The sequence below is a fragment of the Triticum aestivum genome, chromosome 3A, assembly GCF_018294505.1.
Source record: "Triticum aestivum cultivar Chinese Spring chromosome 3A, IWGSC CS RefSeq v2.1, whole genome shotgun sequence".
NCBI classification, from domain to species: domain Eukaryota; kingdom Viridiplantae; phylum Streptophyta; class Magnoliopsida; order Poales; family Poaceae; genus Triticum; species Triticum aestivum.
Genome location: NC_057800.1, coordinates 103,185,049 through 103,205,440, shown reverse-complemented (window position 1 = coordinate 103,205,440; position 20,392 = coordinate 103,185,049). Strand labels below are relative to the sequence as shown.

General features: G+C 42.7%; 2 protein-coding genes and 1 long non-coding RNA gene across 7 annotated transcripts; 1 reads left to right on the top strand and 2 right to left on the bottom strand.

The window, feature by feature from the left end:
- Nucleotides 1–10,471: 10,471 nt before the first annotated feature.
- Nucleotides 10,472–11,085, top strand: LOC123058050 (uncharacterized). Its single transcript, XR_006427050.1, has 2 exons — nt 10,472–10,659; nt 10,861–11,085. It is a non-coding gene; the product is annotated as an uncharacterized lncRNA (long non-coding RNA).
- Nucleotides 11,086–12,539: 1,454 nt separating this feature from the next.
- Nucleotides 12,540–18,586, bottom strand: LOC123058048 (uncharacterized). Of its 5 annotated transcripts, XM_044480884.1 has the most exons (16): nt 17,973–18,586; nt 17,715–17,835; nt 17,244–17,269; nt 16,960–17,168; nt 16,165–16,824; nt 15,907–16,056; nt 15,284–15,818; nt 15,088–15,198; nt 14,917–15,015; nt 14,604–14,830; nt 14,355–14,507; nt 14,163–14,255; nt 13,732–13,970; nt 13,464–13,653; nt 12,839–13,365; nt 12,540–12,755 (listed from the first exon to the last, which is right to left on the bottom strand). In XM_044480884.1, the coding sequence occupies exons 2-11, from the start codon at nt 17,807–17,809 to the stop codon at nt 14,430–14,432; spliced, it is 2,190 nt and encodes a 729-aa protein (XP_044336819.1). In that variant the 5' UTR covers nt 17,810–17,835; nt 17,973–18,586; the 3' UTR covers nt 12,540–12,755; nt 12,839–13,365; nt 13,464–13,653; nt 13,732–13,970; nt 14,163–14,255; nt 14,355–14,429. The 5 variants fall into 5 exon arrangements, with proteins under 5 accessions (XP_044336819.1, XP_044336814.1, XP_044336816.1 ...); XM_044480879.1 differs by having other exon boundaries at nt 16,960–17,269; XM_044480881.1 differs by having other exon boundaries at nt 16,960–17,269; nt 17,715–17,838; nt 18,011–18,586.
- Nucleotides 18,587–18,996: 410 nt separating this feature from the next.
- On the bottom strand, nt 18,997–19,738 carry LOC123058047 (uncharacterized). The gene is made up of 3 exons (XM_044480878.1): nt 19,596–19,738; nt 19,250–19,526; nt 18,997–19,177 (listed from the first exon to the last, which is right to left on the bottom strand). The coding sequence occupies exons 1-3, from the start codon at nt 19,716–19,718 to the stop codon at nt 19,146–19,148; spliced, it is 432 nt and encodes a 143-aa protein (XP_044336813.1). The 5' UTR covers nt 19,719–19,738; the 3' UTR covers nt 18,997–19,145.
- Nucleotides 19,739–20,392: the final 654 nt, after the last annotated feature.

The window sequence follows — 20,392 nt, the reverse complement described above, 5'->3', positions numbered from 1 at the left end:
GGGAGGCGCAGGGAGCATGGGCCTTAAGGCCCATCTGCCCTAGGGTTTGCCCCCTCCCACTCTCCCCTGCGCCTTGGGCCCCTTGTGGGGGGCGCACCAGCCCATCTGGGGCTGGTTCCCTCCCACACATGGCCCATGCAGCCCTCCGGGGTTGGTGGCCCCACTTGGTGGACCCCCGGGACCCTCCCGGTGGTCCCGGTACAATACCGATAAACCCCGAAACTCTTCCGGTGTCCAAAACAGGACTTCCCATATATAAATCTTTACCTCCGGACCATTCCGGAACTCCTCGTGACGTCCGGGATCTCATCCGGGACTCCGAACAACATTCGGCAACCACATACAAGCTTCCTTTATAACCCTAGCGTCATCGAACCTTAAGTGTGTAGACCCTACGGGTTCGGGAGACATGCAGACATGACCGAGACGTTCTCCGGTCAATAACCAACAGCGGGATCTGGATACCCATGTTGGCTCCCACATGTTCCACGATGATCTCATCGGATGAACCACGATGTCAAGGACTTAATCAATCCCGTATTCAATTCCCTTTGTCTAGCGGTATTTTACTTGCCCGAGATTCGATCGTCGGTATCCAATACCTTGTTCAATCTCGTTACCGGCAAGTCACTTTACTCGTTCCGTAACACATCATCCCGTGATCAACTCCTTGGTCACATTGCGCATATGATGATGTCCTACCGAGTGGGCCCAGAGATACCTCTCCGTTTACACGGAGTGACAAATCCCAGTCTCGATCCGCATAAAACAATAGATACTTTCGGAGATACCTGTAGTGCACCTTTATAGTCACCCAGTTACGTTGTGACGTTTGATACACCCAAAGCACTCCTACGGTATCCAGGAGTTACACGATCTCATGGTCAAAGGAAGAGATACTTGACATTGGCAAAGCTCTAGCAAATGAACTACACGATCTTTTGTGCTAGTCTTAGGATTGGGTCTTGTCCATCACATCATTCTCCTAATGATGTGATCCCGTTATCAACGACATCCAATGTCCATAGCCAGGAAACCATGACTATCTGTTGATCACAACGAGCTAGTCAACTAGAGGCTCACTAGGGACATATTGTGGTCTATGTATTCACACGTGTATTACGATTTCCGGATAATACAGTTATAGCATGAATAAAAGACAATTATCATGAACAAGGAAATATAATAATAATACTTTTATTATTGCCTCTAGGGCATATTTCCAACAGTCTCCCACTTGCACTAGAGTCAATAATCTAGTTCACATCGCCATGTGATTAACACTCACAGGTCACATCGCCATGTGACTAATACCCAAGAGTTTACTAGAGTCAGTAGTCTAGTTCACATCACTATGTGATTAACACTCAATGAGTTTTATGTTTGATCATGTTGCTTGTGAGAGAGGTTTTAGTCAATGGGTCTGAACCTTTCAGATCCGTGTGTGCTTTACAAATCTTTATGTCATCTCCTAGATGCAGCTACCACGCTCTATTTGGAGCTATTCCAAATAACTGTTCTACTTGCAACTATTCTAAATTGTTGCTCCATTATATGTATCCGGTATCTCTACTTAGAGCTATCTGGATAGGTGTTAAGCTTGCATCGACGTAACCTTTACGACGAACTCTTTTACCACCTCCATAATCGAGAAAATTCCTTAGTTCACTAGTTACTAAGGATAACTTTGACCGCTGTCCTATGATCCATTGATGGATCACTCTTGTACCCCTTGACTGACTCATGGCAAGGCACACTTTCGGTGCGGTACACAGCATAGCATACTGAAGAGCCTATGTCTTAAGCATAGGGGACGACCTTCGTCCTTTCTCTCTATTCTGCCATGGTCGAGCTTTAAGTCTTAACTTCGTACCTTACAACTCAGGCAAGAACTCCTTCTTTGACTGGTCCATCTTGAACACCTTCAAGATCATGTCAAGGTATGTGCTCATTTGAAAGTATTATTAAGCATTTTTATCTATCCTTATAGATCTTGATGCTCAATGTTCAAGTAGCTTAATCCAGGCTTTCCATTGAAAAACACCTTTCAAATAACCCTATATGCTTTCTAGAAATTCTACATCATTTCTGATCAACAATATGTCAACAACATATACTCATCAGAAATTCTATAGTGCTCCCACTCACTTCTTTGGAAATACAAGTTTCTCATAAACTTTGTATAAATCCAAAATCTTTGATCATCTCATCAAAGCGTACATTCCAACTCCGAGATGCTTACTCCAGTCCTTAGAAGGATCGCTGGAGCTAGCATACCTTTTAGCATCCTTAGGATCGACAAAACTTTTCTGATTGTATTGCATACAACCTTTCCTTACGAAAACTAGTAAGGAAACTTGTCTTGACATCCATCTGCCAGATTTCATAAATGCAGCTAATGCTAACATGATTCCGACGGACTTTAAGCATCGCTACGAGTGAGAAAATCTCATCGTAGTCAACTCCTTGAACTTGTCGGAAAACACTTCGCCACAAGTAGAGCTTCATAGATAGTGACATTACCATCCACGTCCGTCTTCTTCTTAAAAGATCCATTTATCTCAATGGATTGCCGATCATCGGGCAAGTCCATCAAAGTCCATGCTTTGTTCTGATATATGGATACTATCTCGGATTTCATGGCTTCTAACCATTTGTCGGAATTCGGGCCCACCATCGCTTCTCCATAGCTCGTAGGTTCATTGTTGTCCAGCAACATGACTTCCAAGACAGGATCACCGTACCACTCCAAAGTAGTACGTGTCCTTGTCGTCCTACGAGGTTTGGTAGTGACTTGATCCGAAGTTTCATGATCAATATCATAAGCTTCCACTTCAATTGGTGTAGGTGCCACAGGAACAACTTCCTGTGCTCTGCCACACACTAGTTGAAGAGACGGTTCAATAACCTCATCAAGTTTCCACCATCCTCCCACTCAATTCTTTCGAAAGAAACCTTTCCTCGAGAAAGGACCCGATTCAAGAAACAATCCATATTGCTTTCGGATCTGAATTAGGAGGTATACCCAACTGTTTTGGGTTTCCTATGAAGATGCATTTTATCCGCTTTGGGTTCGAGCTTATCATCCTGAAACTTTTCCATATAAGCGTCGCAGCCCCAAACTTTTAAGAAACGACAACTTAGGTTTCTTTAAACCATAATTCATACGGTGTCATCTCAACGGAATTACGCGGTGCCCTATTTAAAGTGAATGTGGTTGTCTCTAATGCCTAACCTATGAACGATAGTGGTAATTCGATAAGAGACATCATGGTACGTACCATATCCGATAGGGTGCAACTATGATGTTCGGACACACCATCACATTATGGTGTTCCAGGCGGTATTAATTGCGAAACAATTTCCACAATGTCTTAATTGTGTGCCAAAACTCGTAACTCAGATATTCATCTCTATGATCATATCATAGACATTTTATCCTCTTGTCACAATGATCTTCTACTTCACTCTGAAATTACTTGAACCATTCAATAATTCAGACTTGTGTTTCATCAAGTAAATATTCTCAACATCTACTCGAATCATCTGTGAAGTAAGAACATAACGATATTCACTGCATGCCTCAGCACTCATTGGACTGCACACATCAAAATGTGTTACTTCCAACAAGTTGCTATCTTGTTCCATCTTACTGAAAACGAGGTTTTTCAGTCATCTTGCCTATGTGGTATGATTTGCATATCTCAAGTGATTCAAAATCAAGTGAGTCCAAACGATCCATTTGCATGGAGTTTCTTCATGCATATACACCAATAGACATGGTTCGCATGTCTCAAACTTTTCAAAACGAGTGAGTCCAAAGATCCATCAATATGGAGCTTCTTCATGCGTTTTATACCATTATGACTTACATGGCAGTTCCACAAGTAAGTGGTACTATCATTACTATCTTATATCTTTTGGCATGAAAATGTGTATCACTACGATCGAGATTCAATAAACCATTCCTTTAGGTGCAAGACCATTGAAGGTTTTATTCAAATAAATAGAGTAACCATTATTCTCCTTAAATGAATAACCGTATTGCGATAGACATAATCCAATCATGTCTATGCTCAACGCAAACACCAATCTCGGTGGTAGAGGGAGCGTGCGATGCTTGATCACATCAACCTTGGAAACACTTCAAACACATATCGTCAGCTAACCTTTAGCTAGTCTCCGTTTTATTCCGTAGCTTTTATTTCGAGTTACTAACACTTAGCAACCGAACCGGTATCTAATACCCTGGTGCTACTAGGAGTACTAGTAAAGTACACATCAACACAATGTATATCCAATATACTTTTATCGACCTTGCCAGCCTTCTTATCTACCAAGTATCTAGGGTAATGCTGCTCCAGTGGTTGTTCCCCTTATTACAGAAGCACTTAGTCTCGGGTTTGGGTTCAACCTCGGGTTTCTTCACTGGTGCAGCAGCTGATTTGCCGTTTCATGAAGCATCCCTTCTTTCCCTTGCCCTTCTTGAAACTAGTGGTTTCATCAACCATCAACAATTGATGCTCCTTCTTGATTTCTACTTTCGCGGTGTCAAACAACGCGAGTACTTCAAGGATCACCATATCTATCCCTGATATGTTATAGTTCATCACGAAGCTCTAGCAGCTTGGTGGTAAAGACTTTGGAGAAACTATCACTATTTCATCTGGAAGATCAACTCCCACTTGATTCAAGTGATTGTTGTACTCAGACAATCTGAGCACAAGCTCAACGATTGAGCTTTTCTCCCTTAGTTTGTAGGCTAAGAAAATTGTCGGAGGTCTCATACCTCTTGACATGGGCACGAGCCTGAAATCCCAATTTCAGCCCTCGAAACATCTCATATGTTCCGCGACGTTTCGAAAACGTCTTTGGTGCCTCTACTTAAACCATTTAATTGAACTATCACGTAGTTATCAAAACGTGTATGTCCGATGTTCGCAACATCGACAAACGACGTTGGGGTTCAGCACACTGAGCGGTGCATTAAGGACATAAGCTTTCTACTGATCGCATAATCGCTACTATCAACTTTCAACTATATTTCCTCTAGGAACATATCTAAACAGTAGAACTATAGCGCGAGCTACGACATAATTTGCAAAAGGTCTTTTGACTATGTTCAGGATAATTAAGTTCATCTTATGAACTCCCACTCAGATAGACATCCCTCTAGTCATCTAAGTGATTACATGATCCGAGTCAACTAGGCCGTGTCCGATCATCACGTGAGACGGACTAGTTAACGTCGGTGAACATCTTCATGTTGATCGTATCTACTATACGACTCATGCTCGACCTTTCGGTCTCCGTGTTCCGAGGCCATGTCTGTACATGCTAGGCTCGTCAAGTTAACCCTAAGTGTTTTTGCTGTGTAAAACTGTCTTACACCCGTTGTATGTGAACGTAAGAATCATCACACCCGATCATCACGTGATGCTTTGAAACAGCGAACTGTCGCAACGGTGCACAGTTAGGGGAGAACACTTCTTGAAATTTTTGTAAGGGATCATCTTATTTACTACCGTCGTCCTAAGTAAACAAGATGCATAAACATGATAAACATCACATGCAATCAAATAGTGACATGATATGGCCAATATCATTTTGCTCCTTTTGATCTTCATCTTCGGGGCTCCATGATCATCTTGTCACCGGCATGACACCATGATCTCCATCATCATGATCTCCATCATCGTGTCTTCATAAAGTTGTCACGCCAATGACTACTTCTACTTCTATGACTAACGCGTTTAGCAATAAAGTAAAGTAGTTTACATGGCGTTCTTCAATGACACGCAGGTCATACAAAAAATAAAGACAACTCCTATGGCTCCTGCCGGTTGTCATACTCATCGACATGCAAGTCGTGAATCCTATTACAAGAACATGATCAATCTCATACATGACATATATCATTCATCACATCCTTTTGGCCATATCACATCACATAGCATACCCTGCAAAAACAAGTTAGACGTCCTCTAATTGTTGTTTGCATGTTTTACGTGGCTGCTATGGGTTTCTAGCAAGAACGTTTCTTACCTACGCATGAACCACAACGTGATATGCCAATTGCTATTTACCCTTCATAAGGACCCTTTTCATCGAATCCGATCCGACTAAAGTGGGAGAGACTGGCACCCGCTAGCCACCTTATGCACCAAGTGCATGTCAATCGGTAGAACCTGTCTCACGTAAGAGTACGTGTAAGGTCGGTCCGGGCCGCTTCATCCCACAATACCGTCGAAACAAGATTGGACTAGTAGCGGTAAGCATATTGAACAACATCAACGCCCATAACTACTTTGTGTTCTACTCGTGCAAAGAATCTACGCAATAGACCTAGCTCTGATACCACTGTTGGGGATCGTAGCAGAAATTCAAAATTTTCCTACGTAACACCAAGATCTATCTATGGAGAGACCAGCAACGAGTAGAAAGGAGAGGAGAGTTTGCATCTACATACCCTTGTAGATCGCTAAGCGGAAGCGTTCAAGTGAACGGGGTTGATGGAGTCGTACTCGTCGTGATTCAGATCACCGATGATCAAGTGCCGAACGGACGGCACCTCCGCGTTCAACACACGTACAGCCCGGTGACGTCTCCCACGCCTTGATCCAGCAAGGGGAGAGGGAGAGGTTGAGGAAGACTCCATCCAACAGCAGCACAACGGCGTGGTGGTGGTGGAGGAGCGTGGCTATCCTGCAGGGCTTCGCTAAGCACCACGGGAGAGGAGGAGTACTTGGGAGAGAGGAGAGGGCTGCAACCAAAGGCAGAGATCGAATCACGTGTATTCTGTGTGTCTCATGGGCAGCCCTATGCCTCACTATTTATAGGGGGAGAGGGGGGCTGCGCCCCCTTTAGGGTTTCCCACCCCAAGGGGTGCGGCCAGCCTCCAAATGGCATCTGGTGCGGCGGCCAGAGGGGGAGGAGAGGGAGGCGCAGGGAGCATGGGCCTTAAGGCCCATCTGCCCTAGGGTTTGCCCCCTCCCACTCTCCCCTGCGCCTTGGGCCCCTTGTGGGGGGCGCACCAGCCCATCTGGGGCTGGTTCCCTCCCACACATGGCCCATGCAGCCCTCCGGGGTTGGTGGCCCCACTTGGTGGACCCCCGGGACCCTCCCGGTGGTCCCGGTACAATACCGATAAACCCCGAAACTCTTCCGGTGTCCAAAACAGGACTTCCCATATATAAATCTTTACCTCCGGACCATTCCGGAACTCCTCGTGACGTCCGGGATCTCATCCGGGACTCCGAACAACATTCGGCAACCACATACAAGCTTCCTTTATAACCCTAGCGTCATCGAACCTTAAGTGTGTAGACCCTACGGGTTCGGGAGACATGCAGACATGACCGAGACGTTCTCCGGTCAATAACCAACAGCGGGATCTGGATACCCATGTTGGCTCCCACATGTTCCACGATGATCTCATCGGATGAAACACGATGTCAAGGACTTAATCAATCCCGTATTCAATTCCCTTTGTCTAGCGGTATTTTACTTGCCCGAGATTCGATCGTCGGTATCCAATACCTTGTTCAATCTCGTTACCGGCAAGTCACTTTACTCGTTCCGTAACACATCATCCCGTGATCAACTCCTTGGTCACATTGCGCATATGATGATGTCCTACCGAGTGGGCCCAGAGATACCTCTCCGTTTACACGGAGTGACAAATCCCAGTCTCGATCCGCATAAAACAATAGATACTTTCGGAGATACCTTTAGTGCACCTTTATAGTCACCCAGTTACGTTGTGACGTTTGATACACCCAAAGCACTCCTACGGTATCCAGGAGTTATACGATCTCATGGTCAAAGGAAGAGATACTTGACATTGGCAAAGCTCTAGCAAATGAACTACACGATCTTTTGTGCTAGTCTTAGGATTGGGTCTTGTCCATCACATCATTCTCCTAATGATGTGATCCCGTTATCAACGACATCCAATGTCCATAGCCAGGAAAACATGACTATCTGTTGATCACAACGAGCTAGTCAACTAGAGGCTCACTAGGGACATATTGTGGTCTATGTATTCACACGTGTATTACGATTTCCGGATAATACAGTTATAGCATGAATAAAAGACAATTATCATGAACAAGGAAATATAATAATAATACTTTTATTATTGCCTCTAGGGCATATTTCCAACACAAACATCACAACGTAACTGGGTGATTATAAAGGAGTACTACAGGTGTCTCCGAAGGTACATGTTGAGTTAGCATAATTCGAGATTAGGTTTTGTCACTCCGATTGTCGGAGAGGTATCTCTGGGCCCTCTCGGCAATACTCATCACCTAAGCCTTGCAAGCATGTAACTAATGAGTTAGTTATAAGATGAAGTATTACAGAACGAGTAAAGAGACTTGTCGATAACGAGATTGAACTAGGTATTGGATACCGACGATCGAATCTCGGACAAGTAACATACCGATGACAAAGGGAACAACGTATGTTGTTATGCGGTTTGACCGATAAAGATCTTCGTAGAATATGTGGGAACCAATATGGGCATCCAGGTCCCGCTATTGGTTATTGACCAGAGATGTGTCTCAGTCATGTCTACATCGTTCTCGAACCGTAGGGTCCGCACGCTTAAGGTTTCGATGACAGTTATATTATGAGTTTATGTATTTTGATGTACCGAAGGTTGTTCGGAGTCCCGGATATGATTACGGACATGACGAAGAGTCTCGAAATGGTCGAGACATAAAGATTGATATATTGGACGGATATATTTGGACACCGGAAAGGTTCCGAAGAAGTTTGGAGCCCCGGGAGGTTACCGGAACCCACCGGGAGGTATATGGGCCTTATTGGGCCCATGTAGGAGGAAGAGAGAAGAAGCAAGGGAGGGGGGCACGCCCCCCCAAGCCCAATCCGAATTGGGGAGGGGGGCCGGCCCCCCCTTTCCTTTCTCCTTCCCCCTCTTCCTATTACTACTACTAGTACTACTTCCTAATACTAGTACTCTTTCCTTCCCCATCCAAATAAGATAAGGAAAAGAGAGCGAAACCTACTTGGAGTAGGTTTCCCCCTCCTCATGGCGCGCCCCCCTAGGGCCGGCCACCTCCTCCCTCCCTCCTTTATATATGGGGGTAGGGGGGCACCCTAGAACACACAAGTTGATCATTGATCGTTCCTTAGCCGTGTGCGGTGCCCCCCTCCACGATATTACACCTCGGTCATATGTAGCGGTGCTTAGGCGAAGCCCTGCAACAGGAGAACATCAAGATCGTCACCACGCTGTCGTGCTGACGGAATTCCCCCTCGGCGCCTCTGCTGGATCGGAGATCGAGGGTGCATCATTGAGCTGTACGCGTGTCAAGAACTCGGAGGTGCCGGAGTAACGGTACTTGGATCGGTTGAACCGGAGGACGTACGACTACTTCCTCTACGTTGCGTCAACGCTTCCGCTTCGGTCTACAAGGGTACGTAGACAACACTCTCCCCTCGTTGCTATATCATCACCATGATCTTGCGTGTGCGTAGGAAAATTTTTGAAATTACTACGTTCCCCAACAGTCTCTCCTAATACAATAATGAATGTGTTGACCCATTTTCATGGCAACTATGAGGTCATGCCAATGAATGATCGTGACTTGCGAAATAGGTAATTTTATGACACTTCATTCTACAATATAGCTGTCCATGAATAAAATCCTTGTGGTTGTAACATATCTGTTGTTTCTTCCATGTCTTACTTCCAATATTAGAAGAGCAGCCAATGTACTTAAGAAGCGAGCTGATGATGTAAAAAAACTTAGGGCCTTCTTCAATGAGTTCAGAGCACATAACAGTAAATTCTATTATGATATAGAGGATGACTCTGAGGGTGTTACGAAGAATATATTCAGGAGTCATGCTAGCTGCCAGGCAAACTATGCTGAGTTTGGTGATGTGGTTACTTTTGATACAACATATAAGTGTAATTTTTAGAAAATGCCGTTGGCGATGTTTGTTGGGAGCAACCACCACTTGCAGAATGTCATTTTTGGATTTGCACTCCTCCGTGACGAGACAGAGGAATCATTTAAATGGGCTTTCCAGACTTTCAAAACATGCATGGGAGACAAGGAACCTCATTGCATACTTACCGGTATTGTTGAGCACTTCATGGCTACATACATGTCAGTTTCAACCAATATGGTAAAACTTGTTCAATGACTAATATCCTCTTTTGCAGATCAAGATGTAGCAATGGAAAACGCTCTTCCGCACATGTTTCCAAACACGTTGCATAGGCTATGCAGATGGCATGTATGGGAAAGGCACAAAGTTGACTTGAAGCCACTGTTTGACTTGCATGATGGTTTGAAAGATAAGCTACTAACAGCAATAAATCACCCACTTACCCCTCTAGAGTTTGAGTCTACATGGAAGGATATGGTGAATGAATATGGCCTTGAGTCAGATCCTATGATCAGCAGTTTGTATGATCAGCATGCACGTTGGATTGCGGCATACTTCAAAGCTGTTTACTGTGGGAGAATGATGTCTACGCAGCACAGTGAAAGCATGAACAGACTTGTGAAAAGACATCATGTTAACACTACGACACCTTTGCATGAGTTTGCACGAAAAATGTACCTAGTCTTGCAAAAGAGAAAAGAAGCAGAAGGCCGAGAGACCATTGCATGTCAGGTATTACGTCTCATATGATTACATCTTCTAGTACACCTCATACATAAATTTACGTTGTGTCATATATACATATGTAACAGTTGCTTGCCATCATATAAATTCTTTCCATCCTTAAGCTGCATTACTTATATTCTTAAGTTTTGGTGTTCTGCAAACAAAACAGAGTATATCTAATTCTTTGACACATCCATGCTGATGTAGGCACGCCCAGCAACAATAACAAACTACCCTCTGGAAAATCAGTTGAGCAGGATCTATACCCGTGCCGTATTCAACAAATACAAAGATGCATATGTTTATGGAACATCTTTCCTTACAAAGAAAGTGGATGCTGGTCGTTTCCTTGTGGTCTATGGTAGAGATGGCCCGTCTTTTTCTTGGTCCCAACATGAGTTCAAAGTGGTTTGTGATGAAGAAAAAGAAGACTTCAGATGTGAGTGCATGCAGTGGGAGCACACAGGTAAGTAGCATATGGTTTGTCAATCTTGTCATTGCGAATAGTTACCAGGATAACCAACAATAAAATTATTCTTTGTCATCCCACTTTGCACATGATTGTTATGCCCACACCTTATTATAGTGATGACAAATGAGCAGATTCAGAGGCTTCCTAGCAAGTATGTGCTAAGAAGATACACAAGGAATGCACGAATTGACCCTCCTTACGACAGGAATGACACTCTCCAAGTTGGAGCCGATGGGACGCTAGTTAGCGTGACGCACTTTAATATGCTCAGGGAGGCTTTTGCCTGTGTTAGAGCAGGTGACAGATCAACAATTGCATCTGTATGAGTCATGAATGTGTTGAAGGAACTTAGGGCGCAGGTCGAGGATCTGCCTGCTGATGTAATGCCCGTGTTTGATGAAGGAGGTTGCAGTGCTCCAGCTGACCGTGAGATGATTAGTTTTAAAGCCCCGCCACTATCGAAAACAAAGGGCTCTAGATCAGAAGAAGGAGAAAGACATATCAGCGCACGCGGGCCAAAGAAGTGCACAAGAAGATGCAGCAAATGTGGCCTTATGGACGGTCACAACAAGGCTCATGCACCAACAAACAACAAAGCATCGCGACTGGTGGTACCAAAGGAGGCAGGGGGAGGACGGGCAGGGGGAGGGGAAGGGGAAGGGGAACTACAACTCGGCGCCGTTTAATAGATGAGCTAGAAGAAGATGAAGATGATGTGGTAGATGGTGAATCATCTCGCGGAATAGATGATAGCGATTACTCATGTTTTCTGATGTGTAGATAACTTGAATGTGAAATCTAAGTTGTGTTTTTCATTACGACTCATGTATTCCGAGTAGTCTGAAAGATATTGAAAAGTTATTATGTCTAAAATCGTTGTTCCGAAATTATTTCATGCTTTACCTGGTTCCTGGTGGGGAACATTCAGTATTTGTTGGCATAATTTTTAATTTCTCCTGCACATTTTGTATTTCGAACCATCAATTTTAACATAACCAGCTGAAAACAAACCTTACATCAAATTTCCTGCAATTACTGGAATTTTTGTGAGTTCATCTCAAACATGAACATCAAACTGAAAATTTTCTATTTTTTCATTTGTGATCATCTAATTTTTTTCATCCGTAATAATCTAATTTTTTCATCCATAATCAAAGGGAACATTTATGGATTTACGGTTATGTACATCACGTTTCTAGATGATATTTAATGGTTATACATTGGGACGAAATCGCGGAATCTTGATAAGTTTGTGTTATGAACTTCATATCACAAAAATGGGGGAGTGCAAGATGTGCGGCTTAAGGGATGTGACACATAAAAGTGACTTTTGTAAGTCTTTACCAACTTTCAAATCCAAGATTTAGGAAAAAAGAGGGGATACATTAATTTGAGTGTAACAAGAACCGTCCAAGCAGTCCTAAACAAGTACTCCCGAGTACATTACAACACAGACACCAAGAAATATCAGTTTTTGTTACAAACTTATAAACATACAAAGCGCTATCTAATTTACATAGTCTGTTTCTCTCCTAAATTTCTCCAATGAGTAAGGTAAGGGATTGACTTCATTCAACTCATGGAACAAAATATAGGACAGAACTTCATCCCTATACTGATTAGTCTTTGCCTGCAAGAGATAAATTATGCATTAGAAATCAAAATAATAACAGAATAACATCATCCAAGAGCAAGGGAATTGATGAAAAATACCGGATTAATGTTACAACGGAGCTGACCAACTTCGCCATCATAGTGGCGCAAGAACTTTGTAGTGAAAATGGCACAATCATTGCCTTGTTGTCGAGGAACATCCTTGCTCCACATTGGCCATTTACAAAAATCTTGAAACTCTCCGCCAGTAACTGTGCGAAAAGCCTCACTTAGCCGTTCAATTGCTCTATGACCCGAGGGGAAATTTCGTTCTTCAAATGAGCTACATCTCTCAGTCTCAGACCAGTCAATCGAGTCCAGAACATCAATACGAGTGTGTTCCAAGTTGACACAGTACACTGCAAAGTGGTTACTATGGTGATATGTCCAAAGGATCTGTACATACATAAATGAATAATAAGCGAAATCTAGCACAATCTAAGTAATTTCACTTGAAGGACAGTACATATACTAACCTGATTAATCTCTTTAGGATCAATGCCATCGAGATGCTCAGCCAATAAAGTAGCGGCTTTGTCAGTATTATACACCTAACCCCTGTGGAGCTCTTCATAGTTCAACATGGACTGATGAAAAGCATAATACACATAGGAGTCATATGTGAAATATGAAGATGAAATCAAAAGTATGTGTTGTTGGTAGAGGGTGAGGTTAGCTAACATACCCCAAGAGTCCAACTTAGAAAAAGCGTATGACCCTTCCACTGGGTTGGGTGTAGCTTCTCATCATGTCGAACACATTCAGTGAAAATATTCATGATCTCTACCAAGGTCGTTTCATTGTCCCTAAAACAATCAGCCAAATCCTCGCCAATCGTGGACACGCCAAGAGAGGCATTGGATATAAGATTTACCCTGGCAATGCATGACATTAATGTTGAACAACAAACAATTTCTATAATATAACAAGCAAAGGCCAATTCAAATACTTACTTCTTCAAACTTTCGTCGGATATGACTATCTTACGAACTCATGCAGCATTGCGAATATCGATAGAACAATCTATTAAGTTTAGTGGGAACTTGAAAACTGAACATGGTTTGTTTCTTGATTGCTTGGGTCTCCTTCTAGTTATTCTCGGTCGGCTTCCAAAGAAAACATCTCGATAACCATTAACATAGCTCTGCGTTTTTCTCGCCGTCGACATGTTTTCCGGTCGAATCGATATGAGCTACATATAATGAGGATAAAACTTATTGAGGCATCATTTTAGTGGACAAATGTCATTCTAGTTGAACGGCCCACGAAACAAGAAACAATCTTTATTAATCACCTACTTTCTGCCAAACATATTGTAGAAAAACATAAAACTTTCAACAAAAAACAGTTTAGAACATTAAAGCAATGCCATTTTGTTACTAACTTCTGAATGTTGTGCAGTCCACTCCCTCACTTGTGCCGAGTTTTCTGGACGTAGGCGCACCGATGTCTCATCAAACGTAGGGGGAACTACATGCTGAAAGTGCAAAAATAAAAAGGCACAACATTTAACAACAAACCTTCAACGCCTAATTTTGTTAAGAATTTTGTTGTCTCCATAAATGCACCAATGTACCTCGTGCTGACCAACCGTCTTTTTCATCGCAATATCTCAAAACTGATGAGACTCTTTCCGCGGTTGCATCGCATTTTAAGTTACATTTGCAAATTCGGCCCCCGAGCCAATTGCGTGATCTGGTGTCTTGTCGAAGACAATAGGAGGTAAATGCTGACAGTGCAAAAAGGCAAAAGCACGTAACGTGACATGCAAACCATACATAACTTTAGGAATTCTACTTGAATCTATAGCATAAAACTACTCTACCATGGCATCAGGAAGTTTTTTCGACGACTCCCACAAATCTGTCAAGCTTGTAGTTCCACCAGCAGATGTGGCCAATGTCCCATGCTGTTGTTTGGGTGTCTCATCATAAAAAGGAGCTTGAAGTCCACTTGACTGTAGATCATGCACATGATCCATACCAACATTTGTATGACCACTCTTGGTTGAAATGACTTCGTTACTGGGCTCAGTTTCCTCCTCGTCGATATCTACCCATGGAGTTTGAGGTACCATTGTGTGGAGTCCATTTTTTTTATGTAAACAGAGTGTGGCAATGTCAAAAAATTGCTTGTACCTGATGTAAGGTGCACAAGATCACCTTCGTCAGCACTAGTGGAAGAATCCATAGGCTCTTCAGTGGCGACCCCTTCGTCATCTAAGTTGCCCATGTCACCTATAAGGAAGACAAAGTGGTTAAAACTGCATGAAACATACAAACAGACGCCTTATGAAGAAGAACATATACCATTATCATAGCAAGTTTTGCACACGCCATTTGTTAGAACTTCGTGATCGGGATCATTGTAGATACACTGTGAATTCCACTGACTGCCAAATACTCCATCCAAAATTGCACCTGTGTGAGGCCACCCGTTTAAAAAACATAGAAAAAGGATAGATAAATATGTTGACAATGGCCACAATACCATAGTTTGTGGCACCTTGTTGAGATTTTGGAACCCCAGCAGCCATAAGAATCTGAGTGTAACTAAGGTCGCTTGTATCAAAAACATTGTCGCGACCCTCATTAAGCACCACATTTACAGAGTTATCAAAACCAGTTGTGGGACATGGTTGCTGCCTCTTATCATGCAAGTTTGAGTATTCTCCCGCACCTGACAGGGGAAATTGAGCAGCAGTCGAAGCAGCCTTGGGGCTTGGTGGTGGTGGTGGTGGGTTCGATCGAGAATCCCTCACAATGCACTTGATTTCCTCAACTGTCGTCATCAGTCGATCACATATGTTGAGCACCAGCCTTTGGATGTCGTCATCGCACCTTCGCAATGCTGACATGGCTGCAACCTGTTGTGGCTCACAAAAATCATCAAAGCAACCTGCGAGGTGACGATGCATGCTAACAATACATGCAGGAGGAGAAGAATGTGACCGATACGGGATATCTGAAGCACTTGGAGGAGTGCCACCAGTTGTAGGCGCCGCACCCTCCATGTAGCAAGTGCCCACCTGACTCCTCAACTAGTAGAACACCATAAAATAGAAAAACACATGTGTGAAGATGTGATCAAAGAAATGCATTGCAGAATGAAATAGTTGAGCAACTTACCGGCAAAGCACCAAATGTTCCAACCCCGTCAAGCACTATCTTATCTTGGTCGATGAGCCTCAACATTTCCTCCCTCGTAATATTATTTATCCGAGGTGTGACGATGGGATTGGTAGAAGGCTTTCCCAACAAATTATCCAAATAATATACCTATAAAATCACATACATTAACATAGTCACAACTTCACTACCAAGAGGGTATGCATTCACAACATTGGTTTTTGATGGTTGAGTGTGAAGAAAGGATGTGATACTCACAACTAGGAACAACACACAACCATGAATAGAGGGGTTGGTGGTTCCGGTCTTCTTTGAGTGCCATGATTTAGAGGCATTCACAATGTCATCAAAGATTAATTTAGCCCAATTTACCGAGCACAGCTTAGTGATGTCCTCCGTCAATGCAGCCTCCTTTCCTGTGATGTAATCACAAGTCCCTGGCAAGAGTAACTTGTTCAGGAGGATCATCACGAAGCACCTGATCGTGAATTCATCACCCTCTTCATCTTTCGCAATCTGTGCAATCAAATCTTGCACCTTGACATCTTCACTTTGATCGACACCAAGCTTCATCTTCAGTTCACATAAGGCTTTCTTTTGGATGTCTTTACCGGGTACAACTATGTTTGTACCCCTATCTGGCAACCCAAGAACACATTCGATGGAGTGCCTAGTAATTTTCAAGTGCTTATTATCTGTAATGCACAAGGTAAGCGTATTGGGATCCAGCCTATCCATGAGGAACATCAACAACTTGGTGTTCTCAATACTTCTCAATTTCAAGTCCAAGAATATTCCAAAGTCATATTCTCTGAGTTTAGCTTTCACAGCTTCAGACAAACTTTTCTTGGCCACTAAAACTTGGTTGGGAGCACACTTATAGTTCGGGCATATCTTTTTAGAACTATTAATATTACCCTGATCATGACAGAAGAAAATAACAACAAAATAAGGTTCTACAACCAGCGGCACGTGACAACATCATTCAAAGATTACAGGAACATAAGACAAATGTTAACATAGCACAAACAACAACACCTCACAACATTTTACCTTTTTGGACTTCCTATTGTCAGGTTTAGAGGCCTTGCTCACACGGGCTGGCGGGTCAACAAAATCATCATCGCTCGGTGTGGCTGCCCTATCCTTTCTCTTTCCTGGAATATTCTTTTTTGGAACAGCGTGAGCTTTTGACGGCCTCCGAAGGTTTTCACGACGAGGGGGAGAGGAAGAAACGACAGGCGGATTAGCAGCAGAGGTAGCTGCGCCAGCAACAGCATTAGTAGGTTGTTGCTCATCTGCAGCCCTAACATTGTTTGTAGGGACATCTAACTTACTGGTATTGTCCTTAAACTTCATCGCTCTGTGCATATAAAAATAAATATAAATTAGATGCTCCGAAGACATGTTTGTTGTTATTACTGTTACCACGAATTAGGGATGTTGGTTCAAGATTTTTGAAACAGGACAAATCATATCTATGCTATTTAGATAATACATACTGTAAGTCCATAACTACAGGATATATTAGAGTTATATACCAATTGTGGATTTATACACCAGTATGCGCTGCAGATTTAGCACTGCATTTTTTTGAATATGAATGTTCTAAAACAAACATAGGGAAACATAATAGATTTAACTAAATGGTTGAAGTGAGTTGATTCATTTTGTATGATGACATTCAGCATTGCACATCAACTGGTCCATGCACAGGCTTGCTCTCGTTACCTTCTGTATGATGAAATTCAGGTAACTAAAATTCCTCACTCCATCTACCCATATTTCAAGAATAATCGGACACCTACTCTTGCAAATTTACGGAGAGGGGCCGATACTGAAGAGCCCCAGCGGGGAAGGCCTGGTTGCGGTCCGTCCTGCTGGGAGGAGATGCAGACCACATCAACAAGCAATCAACGTCTCCTCAGTCTGCTAAAAATCGACGGAAGGAGGTTACAGTGCATTAATTGGAGAATGTTTAGAAGGAAAACCAAATTATATATAGAGCGTTACATGCAAGAATCTACAAACACCGAGCATACCAAAAAGACAAACATAAGCAGTACCATTGAGGTTGCCCGTCTCCTCCAATGCACTCACGTACCCATGAAAAATTAACCCTGATGCAGTTAATGTCCGCGTAGTGCAACCCGACCGCGATCACCCACTGCAGCACCGCAGCGATCACCGCAACTGCTCTGCCGCGACCACCATCCACAGCGCTCGCCAATACCCAGGGCAGCCGCCGGGCCTGCCCCGTGACCACCAGTAAAGCCTGATGCAAAAAACAGGGAGATAAACACTCACAACGAGCACCGGAGGTGATCTACCGGCGCGCAAAGCCCCCCTGTCACCATGCCGCCTTTCACTTCATGTTGTTCGCCGTGGAGACTGCGAGCAGTTTGTAGACTTTTTTCCACAGTTGAAACCGCTCGGATCAGATCAGAAAATCACGGCAACATGAGCTTACCTAGCTCTTGAACGGTTAGCAAAAAAAAATTACCTCGATGCCAAGGCAAGTTTACAACGTGCCGTGCCGGCTTCTAAACGTACATCGCGTTCAGAGAACTATTTATTCCTTTTTTACGAGATAGAGCAAATTTATTTATTTACATATTCTTTCAAAAAAGATATAGCTACTTTGGAAATAAGAAGCGATTTAATATCCTCGGCCTACTGATTATGATGGTCAAAATTTACCTGCACTTTTTTTTGCAGGTCAGACTTTTTTATATACAGCCAAAACTCATCCATACTTACTACTCTGGTAGAATTAAATTCCAGCTCCATTCACTTCTAGAGATAGGGCATCGAGTCATCTTTGAATTGATCTGTATTTTATTCAGAAATTTATTCAAATGTCTTGCATTGCTTTTAAACATGGGGAATAAAACCAGTCCGACTCTATTATTCAATTTTACATATCTTTGTCAATTGTAATACTACATTATTTTGCCATGGTTGTAAACCTATTTTATTATACTTTTGTGGTGCGGCCGATTACTCTGAAGTCGCGTAATAATACTCTCTAATCATATATGTCTCACCTTTGAACCAGTCAGACATTTTTTTTCACGAGCCTTGGTTCCATTAAAAAATAACAAACTCCCTAATTCAACTGCTAACAACTCTTTTTTTATTACAAACTAGCCCCATGTTCAGGTACACCCTAAACCATACTCGATAATTAACTAACATCCACGAGGGGGCATCGATTTTGATGTGTAGATAACTCCATCCTACACAATTCGTTGTTCCGCCTCGTACTCATCTGCATAACAGAATATAAAATGTGTCAAATATATTTCATCATACGATGGATACCTACAATAATAGAACTGACCTATTGTACATCTTGGCACTGCGATATCGCCTGACAGTCGACGTAAATGGCCAAAAACCAGGTGTTCGTGCACAAGTGAACAACCGTTCAAATGCAGCGTGTCGCCCTTGTTGATTTTGTATATACTAGCAAACATCTCCCATTCTCCGGTGAGGATGTATTTCGATCCACGCTGTAGAACATCAAACTCGTACCATTCATATGTTGGCTCTATCTGCAATTTCAACTCACTTCTCCAAAATCGAGTCAACCTTTCTCCTAGAGTGCAAGGTATCACCTATCCATTTGTACAAAACATTACAAAAAATCACAGTCGGTGTAAAATCAGAGTCGGTGTAAAACTTACCATCGTGCATCTGAATTGTCTCGGTACTCTGATCGAAAATTTGGAGAACGGAAGACCACGAGCACATATTTGTATCGGGTATTTACATAGTCTGCACACTCTCTCCTGCCGAGGAACAGCCATTATGAATGAATCATATATGCTATGATTGCAATATTATATATATGCAGATCGCTCTGAGACAAAGTAAACAAATCACGAGATTTCGGACATGCAAAACAAACCAAAATGAAGGAGGCCTTCCATTCTTGCAACAAATCCGGTGTACTCAGTCTCATATGATTATTAATAGATCTATTAATAATACCAACAATTTTGGAACAAAGCTTTTATCCTACTACAAAGTCAGGAATGCCTCCTGATCCCGATTTTTGCTCCCTTTTACCTCGTCTAACCACGCAACCTTACTAACAAAAAAAACACACAGTAATTTTACGGGGCTACTTCTCTCTTTTGGTGTAGGCCGTAATATTACTTCACTTATAATCAAATCTTACCACAAACAGCCGCCGGATATAAAGCACTAGACCAATTCTAAGGGAAGGTAAAATTACCTCACAAGTATTTTATTCTGACGCCGCGTGGAGGCTGGTTCGACCCAATGCGTGAGTTGGCTGGGGTGAAGAATAAGAATTCTTCACCCTGGGTGACGAATATATATAGTGTTACTATTCATCACCCAGGGTGCAGAATAAGTTATTCTTCACCCGAGGTAATCTTACGATCATTTCATAATTAAATTACGTTTGGAATTCAAATAGTTACCTTTCTATTGATTCACTACGTAAAATTTGACA